Source organism: Chelmon rostratus, chromosome 11, assembly GCF_017976325.1.
Source record: "Chelmon rostratus isolate fCheRos1 chromosome 11, fCheRos1.pri, whole genome shotgun sequence".
NCBI classification, from domain to species: Eukaryota; Metazoa; Chordata; class Actinopteri; order Chaetodontiformes; family Chaetodontidae; genus Chelmon; species Chelmon rostratus.
In genome coordinates, this window is record NC_055668.1 from 8,373,390 (window position 1) to 8,395,019 (window position 21,630).

General features: G+C 43.1%; 1 protein-coding gene across 1 annotated transcript in view; it reads right to left on the minus strand.

The window, feature by feature from the left end:
* Nucleotides 1-342: 342 nt before the first annotated feature.
* disc1 (DISC1 scaffold protein) overlaps nucleotides 343-21,630 on the minus strand; it is a 42,843-nt gene continuing 21,555 nt past the window's right edge. The window contains exons 10-14 of the mRNA XM_041947537.1: nucleotides 18,560-18,620; nucleotides 12,428-12,671; nucleotides 10,044-10,088; nucleotides 4,576-4,699; nucleotides 343-2,563 (exon numbers count right to left, since the gene is read on the minus strand). Of these exons, the coding sequence (XP_041803471.1) occupies nucleotides 2,364-2,563; nucleotides 4,576-4,699; nucleotides 10,044-10,088; nucleotides 12,428-12,671; nucleotides 18,560-18,620 (674 nt within the window). The 3' untranslated portion in view covers nucleotides 343-2,363. The remainder of the gene's footprint in view (nucleotides 2,564-4,575; nucleotides 4,700-10,043; nucleotides 10,089-12,427; nucleotides 12,672-18,559; nucleotides 18,621-21,630) is intronic.

The following is a 21,630-nucleotide window of genomic DNA, read 5'->3' on the forward strand; positions in this document are numbered from 1 at the left end:
AATGTCAGAAAGGCCCATTGTGCTGCTGCGGAAAAACCCTGAGCACTCAGCTGTGTTTACAGCCCAGAGCGCGGGTCTGCAGACACGCCTCTGAGGATCCCTTAACAGCCTCCCGCTCCAAAAACACAGGGCACAATCAGATGGAGACAAAGCAACACCATCCCATTTTCCCCGCCATGTCCTCTGTGAGGCTGCCTCCCAATTAGCCACACCACCGCTGCTGAGGCAAGATAACAATAGAAGCCCATGTATCCCCTAAAGACCTCACTAGAGGACCTTTATTACCGTATTGATATCTCCTACATGTCAGTACTGCCCTCACTTGCCTGGCTGCATGCCCGCACATCGTATATGAGGGAAAATCACCGGTGGGGCTGTAACTCAATACAAGAAGAAACCAGAGGGACACAACATTAGGCTGAATGGTACATGCTGTAATTAGTGAGATGCTGTAAAGAATAAATATAAAATATGATACAGCAAGTTCAAGCTGCACAGTAAATGAAAAAACTGATTGAAGTGAAAGTACAAAAATGTTTCTGGCAAAAAGTCAAGTGACACCCAGTGGAACGAACAAGAATATTCTGAGGTGACATAAAATAAAATCCAAACAACACATAATCAGTGGCAGATCAAATCATTTTCCAAAAAAAACAAACAGCACTTGCAAATACTTATCTTCATGTGTGTGTCCACTGATTTTGTCTTTCAGTATTCCCCACATGTGCAAGACACAATCTTACTATTGTGACACATGTTAAAATGCAAGACAGGCTGAAAAAAATCTAAATTTTGCATTTTCCACACAAAGAAAATCATAAAGTGTTCAAGTTAGCTGACGTTCTGTAGCACCACAAATGAGTTATTTCATGGACAAAATTACATGAAGTCCAATCGTACAGGAGAACACACAAAAGTGGCCAGCTGGCCTAAAAATGAAGCATACATTTTAGTTTCTGTGCAAGACTGTTCCCGGCAAAACATGTTTCGATTGTCCCCTAGGTCCTCGGCCAACATTCAGAGAGCTGGTTCTGGTTTTTGTCACTGAATTTAGAGTGACACTATGTAACCTTTGAATGAAGAAATAACACATGATAACACCCCTAATTAATTCAATACATTCTGGGATTTTGGTGATACAGCTTTACTGTACTTAGTTAGCTAATGCATAGACAACTGCATAGATATTGCTGTGTCATAACTGATATCAGCTCACTGATTGTGTGACTCTTCTCTTCTTGTTACACTTTGTTTCTTTCACTTGTGGCCGCAAGTTGCTGTTGTTCAGTAAAAGTTACACAGTCTTAATGCAGTTTAATGCTGATCATTTCTAACCTCTGAGACTGAGCTGGTTTATCAATGGCAATAAATCAGAGCAACTGAAAGCCATCAATTAACCACATAATCACCTAAAACTGGTGATGTTTTTACATTAATAACTGAAGAAACTGTATTTCACCTAATTGCTCAGCACTAGTAGGACATGACATGAAAGCCTGCATCAAAAACATCTTGATTGAAAAAATAATCACTATGTGGGCTCGGCGGCCTAAGGGACTCTTTTCATGGTCAAACAACAAAACCAGTATGACTGTTTTCTTTTGGGATGCCCGAACTGGCTGAGAGCGTTTGATGAACGCCCTGTTTCTCCTCAAACAGATATGGTACAAAATAACTGTAGAAGTTACCTATACAACACCTCTTCATCTGAGTACAAAAACCGAAATAAGGCGGCTTCAGGCTGGAGGGGGATCGCCAGGTAGCCGGAAGTTTCTGGGAAGAAAAAGTAACCTATTTGCTGCTGGCTGTACTGTCATTGTCATGTAACATCATTTCCACTACAGAAACGTCTCACTACCACAATATAAAACGTCTTTAATGTTAAAAAGTACAAACGTAGGAGAGTTGCAAGTACTCTTCTTACATGTCTGGTTAGGTCTGCAGTCTGATCTCCAGCACGCAGCTGATATGTACGTGGTTCCTTCACATGATGTAACTGAAGTGCATGTTTAACGGATTCAGTGTGGACAGAGAGCGTCCGATGTTAAGACAGTCGGACGCTCACTTGCTGCTGGGACACCGTGTTTGGCTGGCAAGATTTGAGGAACTTGTAAAATTTGCATAAAGTGTCTTATATTTTGCATTTCTATCAAAATCCTTCAGATGTTTATTTTTTTGTAGATGGGTAAAAACACAGACTTTGTACTGGAAACTTTCAGCAGGACCACAGAGGCTGGGTAAAGCCCTCTGAGTGAGACTTTGCAGTAAATGGATGTGGGGTCACTCCTACTGCAAAGCTGAGGTCAGGCTCTCACAGAGCCGGTCTGCGTGTGAGTGGTCATAAAAACCTACGAGCATCCATTTCAAATGCCCCAGCTGTCACTGAAGTACTGGTCCTCGTCTTCCTCCTCTTCCTCCTCCTCTTCTTCCTCAGTCCCATCTTTCATGAGGTCATCATCTTGTAACTCACTCACTTCCTCTTCCTCCTCCTCTTCCTCTTTGAGCTGCGCGAGCATGGTTTGTAAAGTGGCTTTTACTTCCTGAACCTCCTTTTCTAATGACTGTGCGGCGCGAGTTAAGGGAGAATCAGACGCCACAGACACAAACTGAGAGTCAGACGTTCACATGTAAACAAAAAGCATGCCAGCAGACGAGTATCAGGGCAAATGTGACACTTGTGGCTCCTTGATGGTTAATGGTAACAGCAGCGGACAGCCATAACCTGATGAAGTCATCAATCTCCAATTTGGCCACCAAATGGATTACTGGGACAGATCATCAAGTCATACCCAATTTAACCCCATCCAATTCACTATTCATGAGCTCATCTCGTCCGTGGAGCTGGGTGGCAGTGTGGGGACCCAAGCAAACAGACTGCCCGGCTAAATTATTCATAAACCATCAATGAAACGGGATAGAGGCTGTCATCGGTGGGGGGATTGTTTAACCTGCTTAGAAACTCAAATTAATCGTGTGAGTGTCCAGCTTAAGTGGCAAATCAAAGGGATGGCTTTGATGGCAGATGGGGCCTGATGGCTCGTTTTACTGTCTGAATGGACACAGATTGTCTTCATTCATAATTAACCAGCCGTTAAAGAGCTTTATCATGAATACTGCAGAAGGTTCGACGAGACCTTTGAGGCAACATGGTCCAAATGGGACGATGGAGTTCAGAATTATGTTGGAGGCCTTGAAGACAAACCGCAGAGATTGAGATTGACAGCACTCTGCCCATCCGTCTCTTTTTTTCAATCCCAGTCTCTGTGGTCGTCCGTCCACCTCCTCGCACTGAGAGCAGGGACTCAATTAAGACCCTTACAGACTGGAGGTTTGATCTTCCAGTCACTATGGCAACAGCAGCGCCGTCCCGAGTTCACTTTCTGTTCAATTTCTGCAATCCAACAATATTGTCCTGCATCTTCAGTGTCCTCGAGTGTCCACGGCGCTTTTGTGTGAGTGCATTCACTTCAAAAGGCTGAGATGATTGACATGCAAGGACACAAAAACAGAGAGGTGGAGAGAAGCGGGCCAATCTGTGTCTATCTCCGGCTGCCAGGCTGCACTGATATCCCACAAACAGTGGAGGAGCCTGCACTGACCCCTGACAGCGCAGCGGGGGACAGGAATCTCTAATAAGATGTGAAAACTGTCCGGCCCCCCTTTCACTGAGAATGAGGTACGTACTGTATAAAACTCAGCTTTTTACAGATCATAAAACTAAATAAACATCTTCATCAGATTAGGAAATTATATTTGGCAGCTGGTGTTTAAAGCAGAGAAATGAGGTGTGACACTAAATAAATAAATAAACCAGCAGGTTAGGTATCAAATTTTCTTCATCCCCGTGTTGAAATATTGCCTTTTCTATCTGTCTTAATAAGCCCACAGTGTAGAGGGGAAAAGTGGAGCGAGAAAAACACACTAATCTATTTCCAATCAGCTTTCTAATTAGCGCAGAAAATGATGTATTGTGACCTGTAATCAGCTTCAGCAGTTTCATTTGAGTCATTATCATGGATATTGTAATTTCCGCCGAGCCAGATACCAGCAAGTGGAAGTGGGCAGACGGAGGAGGGGAGGGGAGGAGGGGCGAGGAGGGTCAGCAGGAGGATGGACATTAAGATATGACGGGAGCGCAGTCATTACAGTGACATTCCTCTACCCGCTGCGGCACTGCCCCTGTCGGCCGACTTTAATCTCAGCCTGTGGTGACTGGCAGCCCACATCAAGGACCCTCTAATAACCTCGCTTGGACTTTTACCATTTCATTTTCCAATTGGCACGTCCAGCCTGTCAAGAAAAATCCTCTGATCCCAGTTTATCTTCAATTCCCTCCCTGAATGGACCCATAATGTCAGATAAAGCTGGCTGATTTTTTTTCCGCCTCGAAAGGTAAAGTCACAGAACATCAGTCAGCCTAAAGGTAGTTTGGGTGTGTACTTTTGAGAATTGGAAGGCCTCGAGGAAACTAGGTCCTTAGGATGGATGGATGGACAGACACATACACACAGGCACACACACACAGATAGGACCGTTTATATGATTATGTACGTTTAGATAGCTGTGAAAGGATATGGGTGAGGGCCTGATCCCGGTTCAGTATAGCGGTCTGCAATTCATCCTCCAAGGTCATTAGTCTGTCACTGATCAGCTCGCAGCGCTCCGTCAGGTCTGCAGCCTCAGCGTCGCTGCACCCGTCCTGGCAGGAAAAGGAAAACATCGGATGAAATGATGGGTAACGAAAGGAAGGATCAACAAGTGAAGCTGCAATAGTTCAAATATATGGGTCTGATATTGAAAATGAATAATACACAAGCCCTCTAAAAAAACAGAAACAACAAGCGAAAAATAAAAATAGGGGGGGGTTTAATAGCAACTGTGCTGGTCAACAAAACAAGATGGAAACCAATGCTGTATTAAAGCAAAGCAACATTGGCATCATCATTTTTTGCACGAGATGACTTCCAGGTGTTCAAAGGTTCAGTATTGTACAAAGGGCTCCTCTTTTATGGACTCATCATCCTGCTGTCATCTCATGTTCCTGATTGGTGGGTGGGAGGTGACTTGAAGTTAACCAGCCAATCAATAGTGAGAAGTAATTAGCAGAGGCCTGCTTTACACAGAGCGATTCAGTCGTGTGGCAGCCGAGCTCCAGTCACCAAAGTGCAAATTAGAACAACATGCGACCACTTTGTCGATCTGAAAGTGTCATTACATGTTAATCGAGTAATACTACAAACACCTCCAGCAACCAGAATGAACAGTAATGTTGTTAATTAAAAAAAAAGTGGCAAAAAAGTGGAAGGTGCGACTACAGCATGGATATATTAAGTTGGTGTAGTATGTAAAGGGACACCAGCAATTTACTATTGCTCTTCTATAAGCCTGGGCCTCGCAAGAGCCATATTTAAAGAAGAGGGGTCAAAATCAAAGCGGCAGAGCCCAAAACATCCTGACTCTAGTGTGGCTAGTGTGAGAGGTCATATAATCAGCCAGGTGAGGCACTCAGGTGTGGCTGGTGGAAGGGAGCAAACAGTTTTAGACTGTGTCATGTCGTGTCACATCGTTTTGGTGTTTAATTCTGATTTGGAATTCTGCATTGGTAAGCAAACAACTATTGGTTCTGGAAGCTGGAACTGAAGTATATGAACAATAAACAGCACCGTGCTTATTTTGGATAAAGCAGTGGAGTGGACATGTCTTTTACACGCGTCGAAACATTCTCACCATCAGCAACCACGTGCACTTGATCGATTAGCGAAAGGGATCACTACAATCACAGGTGTCAGTGTCCTCACAGAGGCTCTGAAACAAGTGCAATGTTACATCATGATTCTGTAACTTGTGACCAATATAAGGGTCGTAAGTCCACATAAGTACACAAGTAGCAAAGATCCATACAGCATGATATTGTGTAACAACCCTGACCTTTTGCAGAGTGCAGTGTTAACACCTGTGCAACAACACCTGACACCTTACTGTGTCATTAGCTGTGTTTATTCTTGTATTATAGAGACCATCAAACAATTAAAGTAATCCTGTCGACAGATGATATATCAAACACCACTTATATATATGTGTGTGAGTGTGTGTGTGTGTGTGTGTATATATATATATATATATATATATATATATATGGAGGCCTACTAAATGATTGCTGCTATACAAGCATTAAATAACACTTGATCTTAGTTTTAATAATGATCACATATGTACAGTCATTATTAAACCATGAGTCAGAGCTCAACTTGGAGCTTTTCAGTTTTCCAATACTCTTTCAATCTCTTTCACATTAAATCCTTGATGCTGTTTTCACCAGATACAAGTCTGAAGTGAAGAATAACAGGCAAGACAAAAAAGTACGAGGCTGCCAAAATCTTTGCTTGGTGAGGCGCCAAGGTCATAATGTACACAACAGACACCAGGGGAGCTGCGTGCATAACACTGAGCAGAGTATCTGTATCTTGGAGGATGCTGCTGGGCTGAGTGTGTGTTGGAGGGCGGTGGGGATGTCGGGTTGGTGGAGGAGCAGAGTGCAGTGGGGCAGAGCTTTCAGAGAGCAGAGCTGGCCATAATTAGAACAGGCCCCTTTGCAGACGTCGTGTCCTAGTTTCTTCACACTTATCAAGCACAGAGAACACAAACACACGTGTGAGAGTACACAGACGTACTTCAAGCAAATAGACACACGCACACACACACGCACACATGCACGCAGACACATGGAAATCTGACTCATAACTGCAGGTAGGAAATATCAACTCCCTGCAGCTCACAGGTGTCAGAACAATCTTGAAAGTCGTGTCTCTGGTCTCCGTCCTGGAATAGAACTCCTTCTCCGGATGATGTAACATCCCAAAAGAAGTGTACAACAACAACAGGCCTGAGGCGTGACGATTATGTACAAGTCATCCCTGATGCAATTAAGGAATTAAGTAAGACTTAAAGGCAGAACGGCCCACGGGACAAAAGATTTAGAGAAAGCGTCGTGTTTTTGTGCTGTGCACTTAAATGAACAAACAACCACTAGCACAGGTCTGTCCTCAGGCGTCACCTCATGTGATGCAGGGAAGCCTGTACCAAGAAGGTAGACAGTCAACTTATAGATTCACTGGGCTGTTTGTTTGTCAAGCTTAGGGGCCTCTTTAGCAGATAAGAGCTCCGTGTTTGTGCAGCTGATTGATTCTATACTTTACAGCCCCCAGTCAGCGTTCGCAAAGTCAATACACCTGCAGAGTGGAAAACAAAAGCTCACTGTGCTGAGTGACACTGCTGAAAACATCCCTCACAGTCTGTTTGCCACTTTGTACACAAACCTTTCAAGAAACTGTTACAACTTTTCAAAAGCTGCTCCTGATGGCCATCAAAACAATACAAATTACGTATAGTTGCCATAGTTACCTCTGCCTTTGACCAATAAGAAAGCATGGGGAATGAGATTTAAGCAACATGTGCATTTGCATAATAGAATCTCAGGCAAACACGCACTGTGTTGATTCCTGATGCACATTAGTGCTAATGTTGTTAGACCGAAAGTGAACAAAGCAGACAGCAGAAGCCTCGACTTGAGCAAATTATTTAGAAATTCAATTCAGTCTCATGTATGCACTGGTATGGTTATTTAAGCAATAATGAGTGAGAGGCAGCAGGTAATTGTGCGTGTTCCCGTGGGTGCTGTTAGGCCCGACACTTTGTGCCGAGCGGGCAATAATATTGCACTGGTATTACACTCACGGTCATAATTGCTTTTACAAAAAATAAAGTAGGTGAATTCATTTTAAAGTCAAAAGGAAATTAACTAGCTCATGATGAATTAGTTCTTCGTTGCAGCTGACGCCTTGTTAGTGAGTTACTTGGTCCACACTTAGAAATACGATCGGTTTCCAAGATCGTCCGCAAGTCTGTGCAGTGACAGTATGGGGTGTTCGTCAGTGGCTGTGTCCCAGTTCCACTCTACATACTTCACAGCAGGTTTTGGGAAAAGTGACAAAAGTAAGAAGACTCAAAAAGTAAGTACGCAGACTGAAAAACACCTGAACTTTCCTGTTTGTTTTCAGGATGCTCCTGAGGTCTGCCCACCACCTGCACTAGTTCTTTGTGTTTTGTACTGACAGGAAAAGAGACAACATGTGTGCCTTTGGACATCAATCAAACTAGGACTCTGGAAGGACACTGAGACTTTAACTAATGAAGAACATATTTTATTCTATTTTATTTTTTAATTATTTAATTACTATTCTATTATAACATTACTTCAGTTTTTTTCATTTCCAAGATCTCCCAGGAACTGTCTCACAACCACTCAGATTTTATTTTAATGTTTTGCTTTTCATTGTGGCACAATAGTGTCCAACAACAGTGCTCTCAAAAATCAACCTTCTTTGCTTTGCATTATGGCAGTTTCAAGTATAATTAATTTTCACTATGAAAGTGAAATTTTGAATTTTTGAATGTGCTGTTGGTGCACACAATGCACAATCCTCCACAAGTGTCCTCAATTTGTGGAAAACTATCAATGCATATCATTGTGACGTTTAGTGACGTCCTGAAGTTGCAGTTTGATTGACATGTGACAGCATGTGTATTGTACCTTATTAGCTGTTGTACAAAATAGTAGAGTTGATGTCACAGATACTACTACAATACACTGTATATGAAGCCTACAATTAGTAACATTAGTGACAAATTTTGGGAAACTTTTTCTTGTTTAATTGGGGCAAGTATTTTTAAGTCATAGCTTGACTGATATTTGTAAGCATAGTATGATTCACTCTGCACACACTGCGTAATATCCTGCTAATACAAAATGGAAAATAGCATATATTTCTTGTATACTGACTGTATACTGTGATAATAAGTGTATAGTATCTACTGTACACAATTAACATGCAGTAAGGAATTGTGGCACAGCAGTCATCTCTTGTCAACACAATTCTGACAGGGCTGGTGTAAACAGGATCTGATTAACAAATCTGATCAAAACTCGTCAATATTTCAATTTAATAATGCCTTTGTTCTTGCTTGGCACTGTGGGTCAATATGAAGAAGGGGATGTAAGGACCTTGAGAGGATAAACGAACAATTAGTAGAGATTAGAAGACGAACAAGTAGTGCTAAAACACACACTTGCACACATGCACACACACCAATCAATCTCCATTGTGGCAGCAGGGCAGCAGCTTGGCACCAGCTAAATGGAAATCATTTACTTAAAGTCATTACGGAAAGGAGAAAGAGGTCAGACGCTCTGCGAGGCGGAGAATCCAGCTCCTCCGCGGCGCTATCGCAACACCATCAAGACAAAGATGCCGACACCAGCAGCCGTCAAATCACTTGACTCATTGTGACTGAGGCATTTTATGTCAGCTAGCTTTGGTTTCTACTGAGGGTAGAAGTTTGACATGCAAACGTTTGCAGCTTACATAACAAGAGATAACACACACTGTTAATCCTTTCCTCATTGTTTTGCTCTTGTATTTTTGGTTCTGGAAAGGCACCACCCTCAAACTCTAACAGAGCATTGCTGTTAATACAGCCTGCACATTGCTTCAACAATTTGAAGTTCGACAACCTGCCGAGGTGGACGCGACTCTGAGATATCTGAGTTTAGACAAGTTTTAGGTGCTGGATTACAATTTATCAGAGCTTTAGGTAGGCATGCAGAGGAACTATGAAACCAGGACATGCATACACCATTATCAGACTCACATCAGTACAGGTGCCTTTTTATTGTTTGGCTACCAGGTGTGAATGAGTATAAGGGAATTTAAAGCAGGAAGGTGCTGGAAGGAGAGTACATGCTCAGCAAAACCCCTGTATAAATAACTGATAAAAGGCATTGTCAGACAGTCAGCGACACCAACCGAGGCTTCTCATGTAGATCAGTATTGATCAGACAGTCAGGAAGGCAACATAGGTCATGATTAAGTTAAGGTCAACTAATTGATTCCTCCCCGTCCCAGTAAGCCCGGCATCAATGTAACTGACACTTTAATTACACTGATAACATTCAACCATACAGTGACAACGTTAGCATTACCAACCTCTGGGTGATTATCCTCCATGCAGAACAAAAACTCCTCCAATTTCTGCAACAAAAGGGAAAGATTTGTTGAGGCCACACAGCCATAAACCTGCTCATGAATTATTGAAAATGCAATTATGTTGGCTGCGTACTGTATGTGTGCAGCATCATCATAATGAGAAGAGGATGTAATTATTCATCACCAAAACTGACAAGGAGAAAATAGATTAACTGGCTCATCTGTACTGCAGGTTTCTTTTGTTAGTATTCAAAGTGTGTAATTGTACATTCTTCACTAAGGGAGGAGGTAATTACTGTACCTATTGGACGCTAACATATTGTTTTGGCTTTAGGGTAAGTGCATAAGAAGGCAGAGTAACAACAAGCAATAATCAACAAAGTTTTGATTAATATTTTTTAATTAAAAATGGTGCAACAGCCTTCATGGCTCTACTCTCATGCACACACGGGTGCTGCTGACCATCTATAACTCTTCATACACTTCATACACAGGGCTGACTTTGTTCTATCTGCCTCACAGCAACAAATAATCTGTCACATGCAGTTTCAAGGTACAGATTGCAAAGGTTTTCTGGCATCCAGCTGATAAAATACTCTTCCATTGTGTGTTGCCTTGGGATGAAAACAGTCATAGCAGTTCAGACTGAAGGACATTTTCAATATGTGGGTCCTTGAATATTCAAAAAAGTGATGTAGAAACTTCACAGAACATATGTAGGAGGGTTTAAATCTCTGAAATATAAGAATAACAGTGGAGGATGTCTTATGTTTTTTTTATGTTTGCTTTCCAAGAGAAAAGCCGGATCTGCAGGCCAAATTTGTCTATTTAATATGTTGCAATTCATCTATTCTCTTCGATTAGATTATAAGGTGCTTGTTCTCTTGAAAAACTTGTTAGCTGGTTAGTTTGGGACATCAATGTGTTAAATGCTTCCCTGGCCATGAACACCATAGACTGTTTTAATTGTATACTGTGCAAACAAATTCAAAGCAAAATCGTAACTCATCTCCAAAAAAATGTTGTAAAATGAGAAGGTTTGCACTGATGATCTGAAACATTCAAAGATTCACGCAAAAATCTTAAGTCTATAAAATGCATTTTTTTGCAGTCTGGTGTGAATTCAGAGAACATTTTGCTTCACTGAGCTCCAGTGTCTCTGCCTTAGAGGACACAGAAAATAGAGTGCACAGGACGGGGGAAAAAAGAGAGAAATGGTTGGCTGTCTCACCTTTTAGTTCTTGGAGAAATGTTAGGAGGGGCCAGGCTTTAGGAGGAGAAAGAGAAGCAGAGAGGAAACAAAAGGGAAAGCAGAAAATAGATCCATGCAGTGTATAAAATGCGGTCAGGCAGGGCAGGAAAAGAGGACATCAATGCAAAGTGCATATTTATGGATGCATAGAGCAAGGCTGTGAGAGAAGGTAAAGAGGGCACAACGGCAGGAGTTATTAAACATGACAATGAAAATCACAGCTTCCAGTTTTAATACATGCCGGTGAAGACCACTACAGTCCAGTAAGTCCATACTGGCAATGCAAATAAGTAATTTCAAGCTATCAACTACTACTGAAAAACAAAAAAAATGTTAAATCACAATGGGTGAGCCAGTCTAACAAAATATAGTCTCACAAAAACACGTTTGGCAAGTGTGCTGTTTTTTATTAATGCTGCCTCTGTTGGCTTTGTTCCTATCTCAGACGAGTCTGTCAGACTACGTGGGTGTAGAAAAGTGTGAGGAGAGGAGAGAATGAGTTGGACTCTGCCCTGAGGCGGTGGACCTCAACTCACTGTGGGATAGACCAGCACAGAGCGCTCACAGAAACACACACACACACACACACACACACACACACACACACACTCACACACCACAGACATGCATTTCCATTAAATGCATGTAATCGTGCAGAAACAGACTCTCAAATCTGCACTCTGTAGAATGAAACTCTTCAAGGAAGCCAAAATATTTCCAAGCGGTTGCCTCCCTCACACCCACATTTTCCTCGTTTAGAAATACCTCAGAGCAAACAGGCTAATAGACTGCTGCTCATCTAACTGCATTCGACAGACTTTTACTCTGTGACAACGGCTGAATGTACTGAGTGAAAATGTCCGCTCCAGTCAAGTGGTAGGACTGACTGAGCAGGGACACATTATTTGAGGTCACGTTTCACACTTCAGTAACATTTTTAAAAAAAGTGAATCTAAAAAATTGCCAAAGACGGTTTTAAAATATGTAAGACTTCAGCTATGGAAAGGGCATCTTTTATTTTCACGATACTCTCAGTTTGCACACATCAGCCTCTCACGCACTGCGGTATGAATGCATCGACATTTAGATGAATAATACATTGTGTGTTGTTAACAAGACACTGTTGTGTTACCTTGGTGAATTCTGAGTTCTGTAAGTTGGCCTCGGGACACCAGCGCCCTCCTAACGCAGTCAGCATAGCGCAGTCTTCTTCTTCTTTGGTGCACGGCTGGGTTGGAGGATAAAGTGGCGCAGTGGGGAGGTCTTCGATGTCTGCTCCACTGCAGCTGGGAGTCCGCAGCTGGAGGCCCCGCAAGAACAGGTGACATGCTTCCAGGTCGGCTTCCCAGATTCGCTCCAGGCCGGGACAGCCACAGCTACAGAGAGGAACAGACCAGTATGTTATGCCATACAGTACCATACCACAGAAGAGACGATGTATAAACTATCTGATATAACAATAGGAAAAACCATGGCACAACACAATGCTGTAGGATACAACGTGATGTCATGCAATAATGTGGGACAATACAGCAAATTAATAATACGGTACAGCACTTAATGCCTTATATAACCACAACTTAAACAACATGTATAATGTGCTCATTTGTGACCTTTAAAGGTGCTGATAGGTGGATTTTTGAACATTGCATGCAGTTTTTGCTAAGCTAGAATGCCAAACTATCTATTGAAAGTATCTGTAAACATTTTTATCAGTAATTATTTATATATGCACTTAAAAAAATGCTTCAGCATGTTGTGCAAATGTACATTTAGTTCACATTCAAATATATGTTGTATGTATGCTGTAATAGAATGGAGAGATCACAATCACACTAATATCAGCACACCAGCACATATAGAAAATTATTTAAAAAACTAAAAAGGCATTGAGGTACAGTATGCACGTCAGTACTGTGAATTGCTGCAAGATAACTGAGCACAGCAGCTGTACAGGCACAGTAAAGGACATCTCTAATAATATCTCTGTAATAAAACACTGACAAAAGAGTGACACGGGAGAAATGAAGCAGCGAAAGATTGTAATTCCATTGACAAAATGTAATGAGGGTGATTGTCCTCCGAGGCTGCCCTTTTCTTCAAAGAGCCACAGCAGAGCGAGAAAAGCGAGCCTGGCTGTGTTCATCTCTGCTGGGGTCACTGAGCAGGAGTTCAGGGGGAGGACAGGAAGATTGCTTTTTGTTTATCTACTCATTGAGTTACGATCAATCATCCTTCTTCACTCTCCCTCGCCCTGACCTTGGTGACACCCCAGCGTTAAAACAGAAGAGAACAATTAACGCAGCTACATGCGATTGAATATATTATGCAGAAAATAAGCAGTGTGGTCAATGACCTGTGGAGGTTTTGGTTCATTGTTCCATTATTTAGGTTAAGCTGGTAACTGTGTGAACATCTGTGTTTCACAGTAACACAAGCGCTTTGTGGTATCAGGTCTTTTTGGCTTTCCATTTTCCTTTAAATGAAATACTTTTCCATTGAGTCACGTTCGAGACCTTTGTCCTTTAAGATATTCATATTTATTCATCTCTTTCTTTCAGTGACCTTTACACAACAAGTCATTCCCAAATAATTGCGGTCCCAGGTGACATTTTAAGAACCAAATCCATCGATCTTGTTAGAAATTCTACCTTTAATATGGTTTAATAGACACACGAAAAAAAAAAAAACGCCACTAAAGAGCATGAATATTTCAAAGTAAGAAACAAAATCTGCTTTACTCCTCAGTAACAACCTTGTTCCTAGGAATCCATCTTGTGTAAAAATAACAAACTAAAGCTGACAGGATGCGGGTCAAAGATGTGGATTTTATACGTACAGTATGAGATGCATCAAACATCTTTAAGGAATAAATGTCCTCGATCTCTCTGTATGTGCCGATTTCCAACCCAGGAGGATATTCTCTGTCACAAACACTAATTCTCACGTCGACTGACTCAGAATGATAAAAACACATCAACTTTATAGTCTAAACACAAATATACTTACATATAAGCCTTTATAATATATTCAGTATTTTCATTTAGGGAGTGCCTCCATGCTGTGCCGTTAGATTTGAGCAATTGCTCATTCTCCATCACACATAAACAAACTCAGAGGCAAAACGCAGCCAGACAATATTGTTTAATCTCTCCCTCTGTTCCTCTCTCTCTGTCTCTCTGTCTCTCTCTCTCTCTCTCTCTCGGTGATGAGGCCCCCTGAAAATTGAATGCCACTTGTTTTCCAGCCCATCTCCTGCCTGAAAAGGCTGCCAACCTCTGTACCCTGCCAGCGCACGCCTCTCAGCCGTTCTCTAACCTTCGTTTGGCACACAGACAATAGAAAAATTGCTCGGCCCAGCCCCCCTGCCCTCGCCAATTCGCTACTCGACGCCGCTGCCTCTCAATTCTGCTATGGTGGGGACGCACCCAGTGAGCCATGCCATTGTTATTTGTCTCTTCTGAAGTGGAGAGGGACACACACTCACGCACACGCAGACAGATAAGGGTGGGCGCACGTGTTAACTTACACACACACATACCCATAAATCATTCTCTGTGGGGATTCAGCGTTGTACAATTATAAGCGCCTAAAAATGTCAAAGCTGCCCTCATCTATCACAAAAGCTTCAGTGACAACCACAAGTCATTACTAACAACTGGCATCAGCATCATGGTTCTGAAAATCCAGACGACACGTCAGCTCCTAAACATCCCTGTGATGGTGCCCATTGGTATGAACTCCTCGTCCGGGGGGTTAATTGGTGGCAGCCGCTCGGCCTGCCGTCTGACAGTGGCAGGGTGTGGGTGTGCTGCTCCGCTGATGGCCCGGTAATAAGACGGAGAGACAGGCGAGCACAGTCCTTCTACAGTCTTGCAGCCCCGCTGAGGGACTGCTGACTGACAGGACTGCTCTTTCTCCTCGAGGCATTATGTACGCACACAGACAGCTGTGGAGGAAGGATTATAAATAAAACTGTGGGGCGAGGGAGCAGCGATCCGGTCCTGCTTGTACCAGTAGGTTCTGCTAGACCTCTCGGGGGTTTGCAAACTGTCTGGCCAATATTCTGAACTCTGCCCAGCATCAGGCCATATGTTCAGCCAAGAACAGACAGACTGTGAAGAACAGCCCCTATCCTCAGTCACAGCTGGGGTTATTGGCTATCTAAAGATCAGCCTGTGAAAGCACTTTGGGAAAAGAAAGCAGCAACTCCGCCATAAACGGCTATCCTGAAGAAAATCAAATTAATGAGACTCATGCGTTGCCTGTGATGTTTAGGATCTCCAAAAGCCATAAACACAATGAGAATTCACACATTAGACAGGAAAAAATGAGATGGTAATGTCTCACCTTAATCATGCCGGAACATCTCAAATAACACCAGCTGAGGAAAGGTGCTAATAATATGGTGAAAAACAAGGTGGTGACGATTGAATGAGGTGTGATGAACTGAACTGTTTGCAAGGTGGGTGGCTTGATGTCTGGGGAGGTTTTTACAGCAGGCAGCTGAGCAGCCAAGGTCCCTTTGTTCGAAACGCTTTAAATTTCTCTTATGTGCAGTCAGGATTTTGTAGATTAAAAGTGAAAATCTGGCTTTTTTTGTCCCTGAGTTTCCCAGCCTAGATGCTCTCAGCATGTCCTCGATTTTAACTAAGAGAACATGTCTTGTTTGAGTATTTTAATGACTTCTACACCAGTTGCATTGTATCCATTAAATATGATAAATGACATCCAAATCTCACCAGAAGAATGCATAAATGTAGGGGAAATATGACAGGCACTTCCTAATGAAACATCTACATAATGTATTAAACAACTGTGCAGTGCTGCTAATCTGAATAAAATGTTTTTTTGTTCTGGTGACACACTTACAGCATCTGCGCTGCTCTAACATCCTGTTCTAGTCTTTAGCAAGGAAGAGATAATTGGTTTTTTCTACACCATCCGTCTCCACGGAGACCAGACATCTCACCAGTACTAATCTGCCTCTCTGCTACCCTCCCCCCTCCTCCTCTCCTCACCTCTTATCACCAACCACACTCCATCAACAGTAATGTACATTAGAGCTGACTGATAAAATTTACAGTGGATGATGTGGTGTGTGTGTGTGTGTGTGTGTGTGTGTGTGTGTGTGTGCATGTGCATGTGTGTGCGCGTGCGTGCGTGTGTGTACATTCGGAAGCAACTGCCTAGCCAAATATGTGTCACTGTGCCAAACTGGAGCTGATGGAAGCTACTGGTCCTCGCCTCAAGCCAAAGCTGTGCTTGTGATTTGATCTGGACCGCCTCTGATTACGGAAGCTGATCCAAGGCTGGAGAGCCAATCAATTAATACAGACAGTGGAGAGCAGGACAATTAGTTTACAGCGCCCAGTAACCATGAGGGTGTCCTTTAATGTGATTTGTCGTTCAATGGTGATGTGGTTAGATCCATGTAATCTACATAATCAGCTATCCATGCAATAAAGTACTTGTGGTGAAACTAAAAGATACCATCAGTGAACATGGGAGCTCCATTAAAAGGTGAGATATAAAGCAGCCAGTTGTCAGACTTTTGTGGAGGACAAAGGGGCACTCCACTGATTGAAAGTTCAGTTTACCCGTCCCAATAAGTACAACTCAGTCTGTAAAAACAGCTGTATCTGTAGCTTCTGTGGCTCTGGGGGAGCTTTCCAAAATCTGAAAAAACAAACCAAAACAAAACCCTGATGTCATCGTGTTTATCTCAGCTTGGGCAAACCGGAGGCACTGAGTTTGATCTTGGCGTCTAGCAGGCAGGGAGGGTCTGACAAATTACGCTACTGAATTGGGAATTGTAGGATTCAGCATTTTTTCATTTTGGCCTTTAGCTTTGTGTTTTTAATATTCACTTAGGTCTTAAATGCTGTTGTTGTTTTTAGGTTGATATGTTGTGACTGTGATGATTTTTGCTGTTTCTGTTAGTTTTGGTTGTGCACTTTTATTTCTAAGTTTCAAGGCTTGCTTTTATATGCATACTTTTTTTAGAGAAAGAGAGAGAGAGAGAGAGGCTGTGCTTTTACCCATGTTTGTAAAATATCCTGACAAATGCCTCTTCCAGTAAGCCAGCTAGCATTTTTATTCTTGTCACATTAGATACATGGCACAGACAGGTTTTCTCTGAAGCTCTTGCTCATATTCCCTCTTTGAAATCAAACAAACAGAACACAAAGCGGCCATCTGCCCTATTGACAGAAAAGGTCCAGAGGCAGGCTTCCCTGCTGAGCACCGAGATCACAGCCATGTTGCTCCTTGACCACGCAGAGCCCCAGCCTGTGCATCCTTCAATAACAAACAGGCCTGCAGTGTGTGACTGACTCCTGGCTCCCATCCAAAAAGGTGACCCTGCCTCTCCAAGGATGCGGCACAGAAAGCTAGCCCCTCTCACACACCACACACAGAGACACAGGTCACGCAGACACACAGCGTCTCTGACAACATAGGCTTTTCTTTGCTCAGAGTAAGCCCAGGTGGCCTAACTTTCCTCCTCTGAACGCTATAAAAAAAGGGAATGAGCGGAAAGCACAGCTCATTTGGTGTACACGAAACCATTACCAGCTCTATTCACCCATGTGCAAAACACAAATGCTCCCAAAATGCCGCAGAATAAGAGCTGATCACATCGCAGCTGCTCGGTGCTGTCTGTGCGCTGAGGAGACGAGCTCTAATCTCCATGAGGAAGCGAGAACAGGCGTATGGTGTCAACAGTTGACTGGGCTCCACACCCTCTGCCCAAAAAAGTCAGCCACTCAGCACATCGCAATCCTGTTGTGTAAACGTCAGGCGGGCTGGGGCGACCGCCCGCAACACAACAGACCTGTCCTCTGTGATTCAGGAGCCCCGAGATGCAGACGGAGAGAGTGAAACAGACAGGAAAAGATATTGTTTTGTCTGAAATGGTTTACACAGAGGAGGGAGAGGGCAGAAACTGAGCGGATGTAGAGGTATAAAAAATGACAGTATAGGAAATATGTGAGAAGGTGGGAAGAGGAAGACAAATTGCGCAGGTGAGAGACGGAGTGAAATGTGAGAGAGGGGCTCTGGGAGACAACAGCATCATAAAAAGGTGTGAGGGCTTGATGTGGTGGGTGACGTGATGTATTGGGGAGACGGCGCTCTGGTTAGAGGACGACAGAGGTGAGAGGAAATTCCTCTGAGGCTGTTGCTTTGTTTTGTTTTACTCCTGTGGAATATTGAGTCTCCGTGTCTGCACAAAAGAGAGACAGACAGCACAAAGCACTCTTACCTGTGCAATCTGTCCTCCAGTAGCTTGATGTACTTGGTAGTGTTCTCTTTCAGACAGCTTTCTGTATGGAGAGAAGCAGAGAGAGAGAGAAGGGAACAACAGCTTGTTACATGCGCTTCATTTACTTCTCTTATTAGACATGATGGGGTAACCTAGCAACAAATCACAGCTCTAATACCATTAAAAATGGCTTGTCATTAGCTATATTGTACATGGGCTCTGAAAGGTAAGCAGTCATCACAGTTGGTGAGCGTCATTGTGCTGAGAAGCTGCAACAGTACAGTTCAGTGCAAAGGCCCAGCTGGCGCTCTCTTAAGACAACATACAACTGAGGAAAGATCGGTCCCACTGCTCTAAGAAGGGATAAAATTGGAGACAGCCTGAGGATAAAAGGGGATTTTATCATGGCATAGGTCCTCATATCATGCAAGATTGTCTGTGGGGCATGAAGTTGGATGGATAGCTTATGTTGCTTCCTGCGCCCTTCTGCCAGCAGTGAGCTGTGCCTGAGGAGGCAGACGCAGGCTGGATGAGCGTTTAGTCAGGATGGAGAGGAGGGCAATCTGAGTGCCGTTAATGAGCTCATGTATGAAACATGAGAATATGCCCCCCGCAGCAGCAGATCTTTGAACACAATAGGATGCACTTACATCAAATTGTGCCGCATATATATGTGCACACCAGCCGTAACATTCGATACGACCCTCCTCCTCCCCCACACTGAACACACACACACACAAAGCTAGCCTCATAAATCTGCCCATTCCAACAACTGTACCACTCGGCAACCAGTCAGAAAGTCAGGTGCAGCGGTTCCTAGCTTGGGGTCGGCAACCCCAGAAGGGTCAAGATAAACCAGAGAGGTCATGAAATGATTAACAGGATAGGAAAGAATGAAAACATAATCTGCTACACAATATTGAGTATATTTTTTCAGACCTTTCTCTGATCATTGCTCTTCTCTTGCATAGTGAGTATTTGTTCAGTCCTGGAAAACATTAACATCAAAATTAGCCAACCAGCTCCTCTAAAGTTCAGAAATCAATACACTATGTCTTGTTTGCTCAATTTCTACAAAAACTGAACGTGGGTTATGCGACTACTTCTTGGACATTAACAATTACTTCCAACTAGTGACCCCAAATAGTTACTGTGCCCAGCCAAGAAATTAACCTGCAAACACAACTCATACTTTGGTTCTTGTACATACTGAACAGACAGGTACATTAACGAGCTTTAGAGGTGGTGGCTAGCTAATCCAGGCTAGCTATTTCCAGTCTTAATGCTGCTTAACTGAGCTAATTGGCTACTGCATGACACGAGAGTATCATTTAACTCTCAGCAAGAAAGCATGGAACTTATTTCCAAAATGTCAAATAGCGACATTAATAGTGGCGTACATATCGCATTAAAAAAAAAGTTCTAAGCAGACACTGTTTCATTTTAAGGGAGCACAATCCAAAAATGGTTGGAAACAACTCTAATGTATTGCCACTTAGCTTGCTCACATTGACTAGAGCTCACACAGAGAGAAAGTCACTTAATTGGGTGTTCTGAATCCCACTGAAGTTTGAAATATAATTTGTATCATTGTCTTGATGGTGGTTATTAGACAGCATCGGCTCCGAGATGAGACAAGCTTGGGGCTGGCACAGCGGGGAGTAGAGGAAAATGTCTGAGGCTAAGTGGCTGTGACACACACACACACACACACACACAGAGACTCACACATTTTTTTGTCCATACTCAGTAAAAGAAATGTGATGGACATACGTAGCAAGGCTATTTATGGGTATTGCATGTGTGTGTCACAGAAAGAGAGATCTTGCCTGAGAGTCATTTTCATTCAAAGTGGCCAAATCTGCTCAATCAGAGGGAAGCGGGAGGCCGCGGGAGTAGCTATCACATATCTGGTGAGCAGATCTGGTGTACGTGGACCAGACAGCTCACTTACCACCCCTCTAATTGCTATGTGAGATCCTATCCTACCTGACAGAGTTTCCCTTGTCAACTTTCATTCATGCCGGCTCCGTTAAGCAGCGTGCAAGGAGATAGCCACTGAATAATACATGGGGGGCATTAAGCCTGACTTCGGATGGCACAGAGCATGTACAGATGCAAGATGACAAAGTAGGCTAAAGCTTGAAAAGGAACAAGAGCCAGATTTAGAAATAATATAAAGTGAGGAATCGAAACAGTCAATATAAAAGGCAGATGAAGCATGAGAAGAGGACATGAGAGCATTAACTGTTAACTTAACATTTCTTTCCATGGTGATACAGTCACCCTACAGCAGAGCGGAGTCAGTGTGCCATCCTGTCGCCATGCCAACCGGTGGCAAAACTAGTGAGCCTTTTCGGGCGTGACAGATGAAAATAATCTTCTCTTTATAGAATGGGACAAGACATCAAGCAGCAGAGCCTCCTCCTGCGCTGAGTGGAACTAGAGCACCGGGTGATATTACCACTTCCTGTCAGTCTGCGGGGGGCTGCTGTCATTGGCAGGCCATGCGAATAAAATCGCCACTAAAAAGCCCATAAAGAAGAGAGCCATTCTGTTAGTCCCTGATACATGCGGCAGCAAATTTGATGTTGAAGGAACCTCACAAAGGCGTTCACAGAGCCGGCATTGGAAAATTCATGAGCTTAGCCTCCCGTCACACCAGTGATCTCAGCGGGCGCTAAAGATCACTGATTGCTGCCAAGGGCCCCGGCCAAAATCGAAGAGGCCACTCATTCATAATACAAACTGAACTGAGACCCCCTTGAAAGAGGATGAGAATGTGTCACTGGATGTCCCAAAGAGGCCATTTGCCTCATATAGGCCAAAATACTCATTCATGAGTTTAATGAAGAAATAATCACTTCAGTTAAATAAATGTTAATTTGCTAAAAATGATGAATCTGATGATTAGAGTCAGTGGTGTAGACAGACACGGCAGACATTTCACACAGTGATGCACAGTTCCCAATGATGAAGTTACGGGCTTTAACGAGCCTGCAGAAGTTAACGATGGCGAGGTGTTATGAGCATTTGAGCAGCTCTCTAATTGAAAGTGAATAATGCAGTCA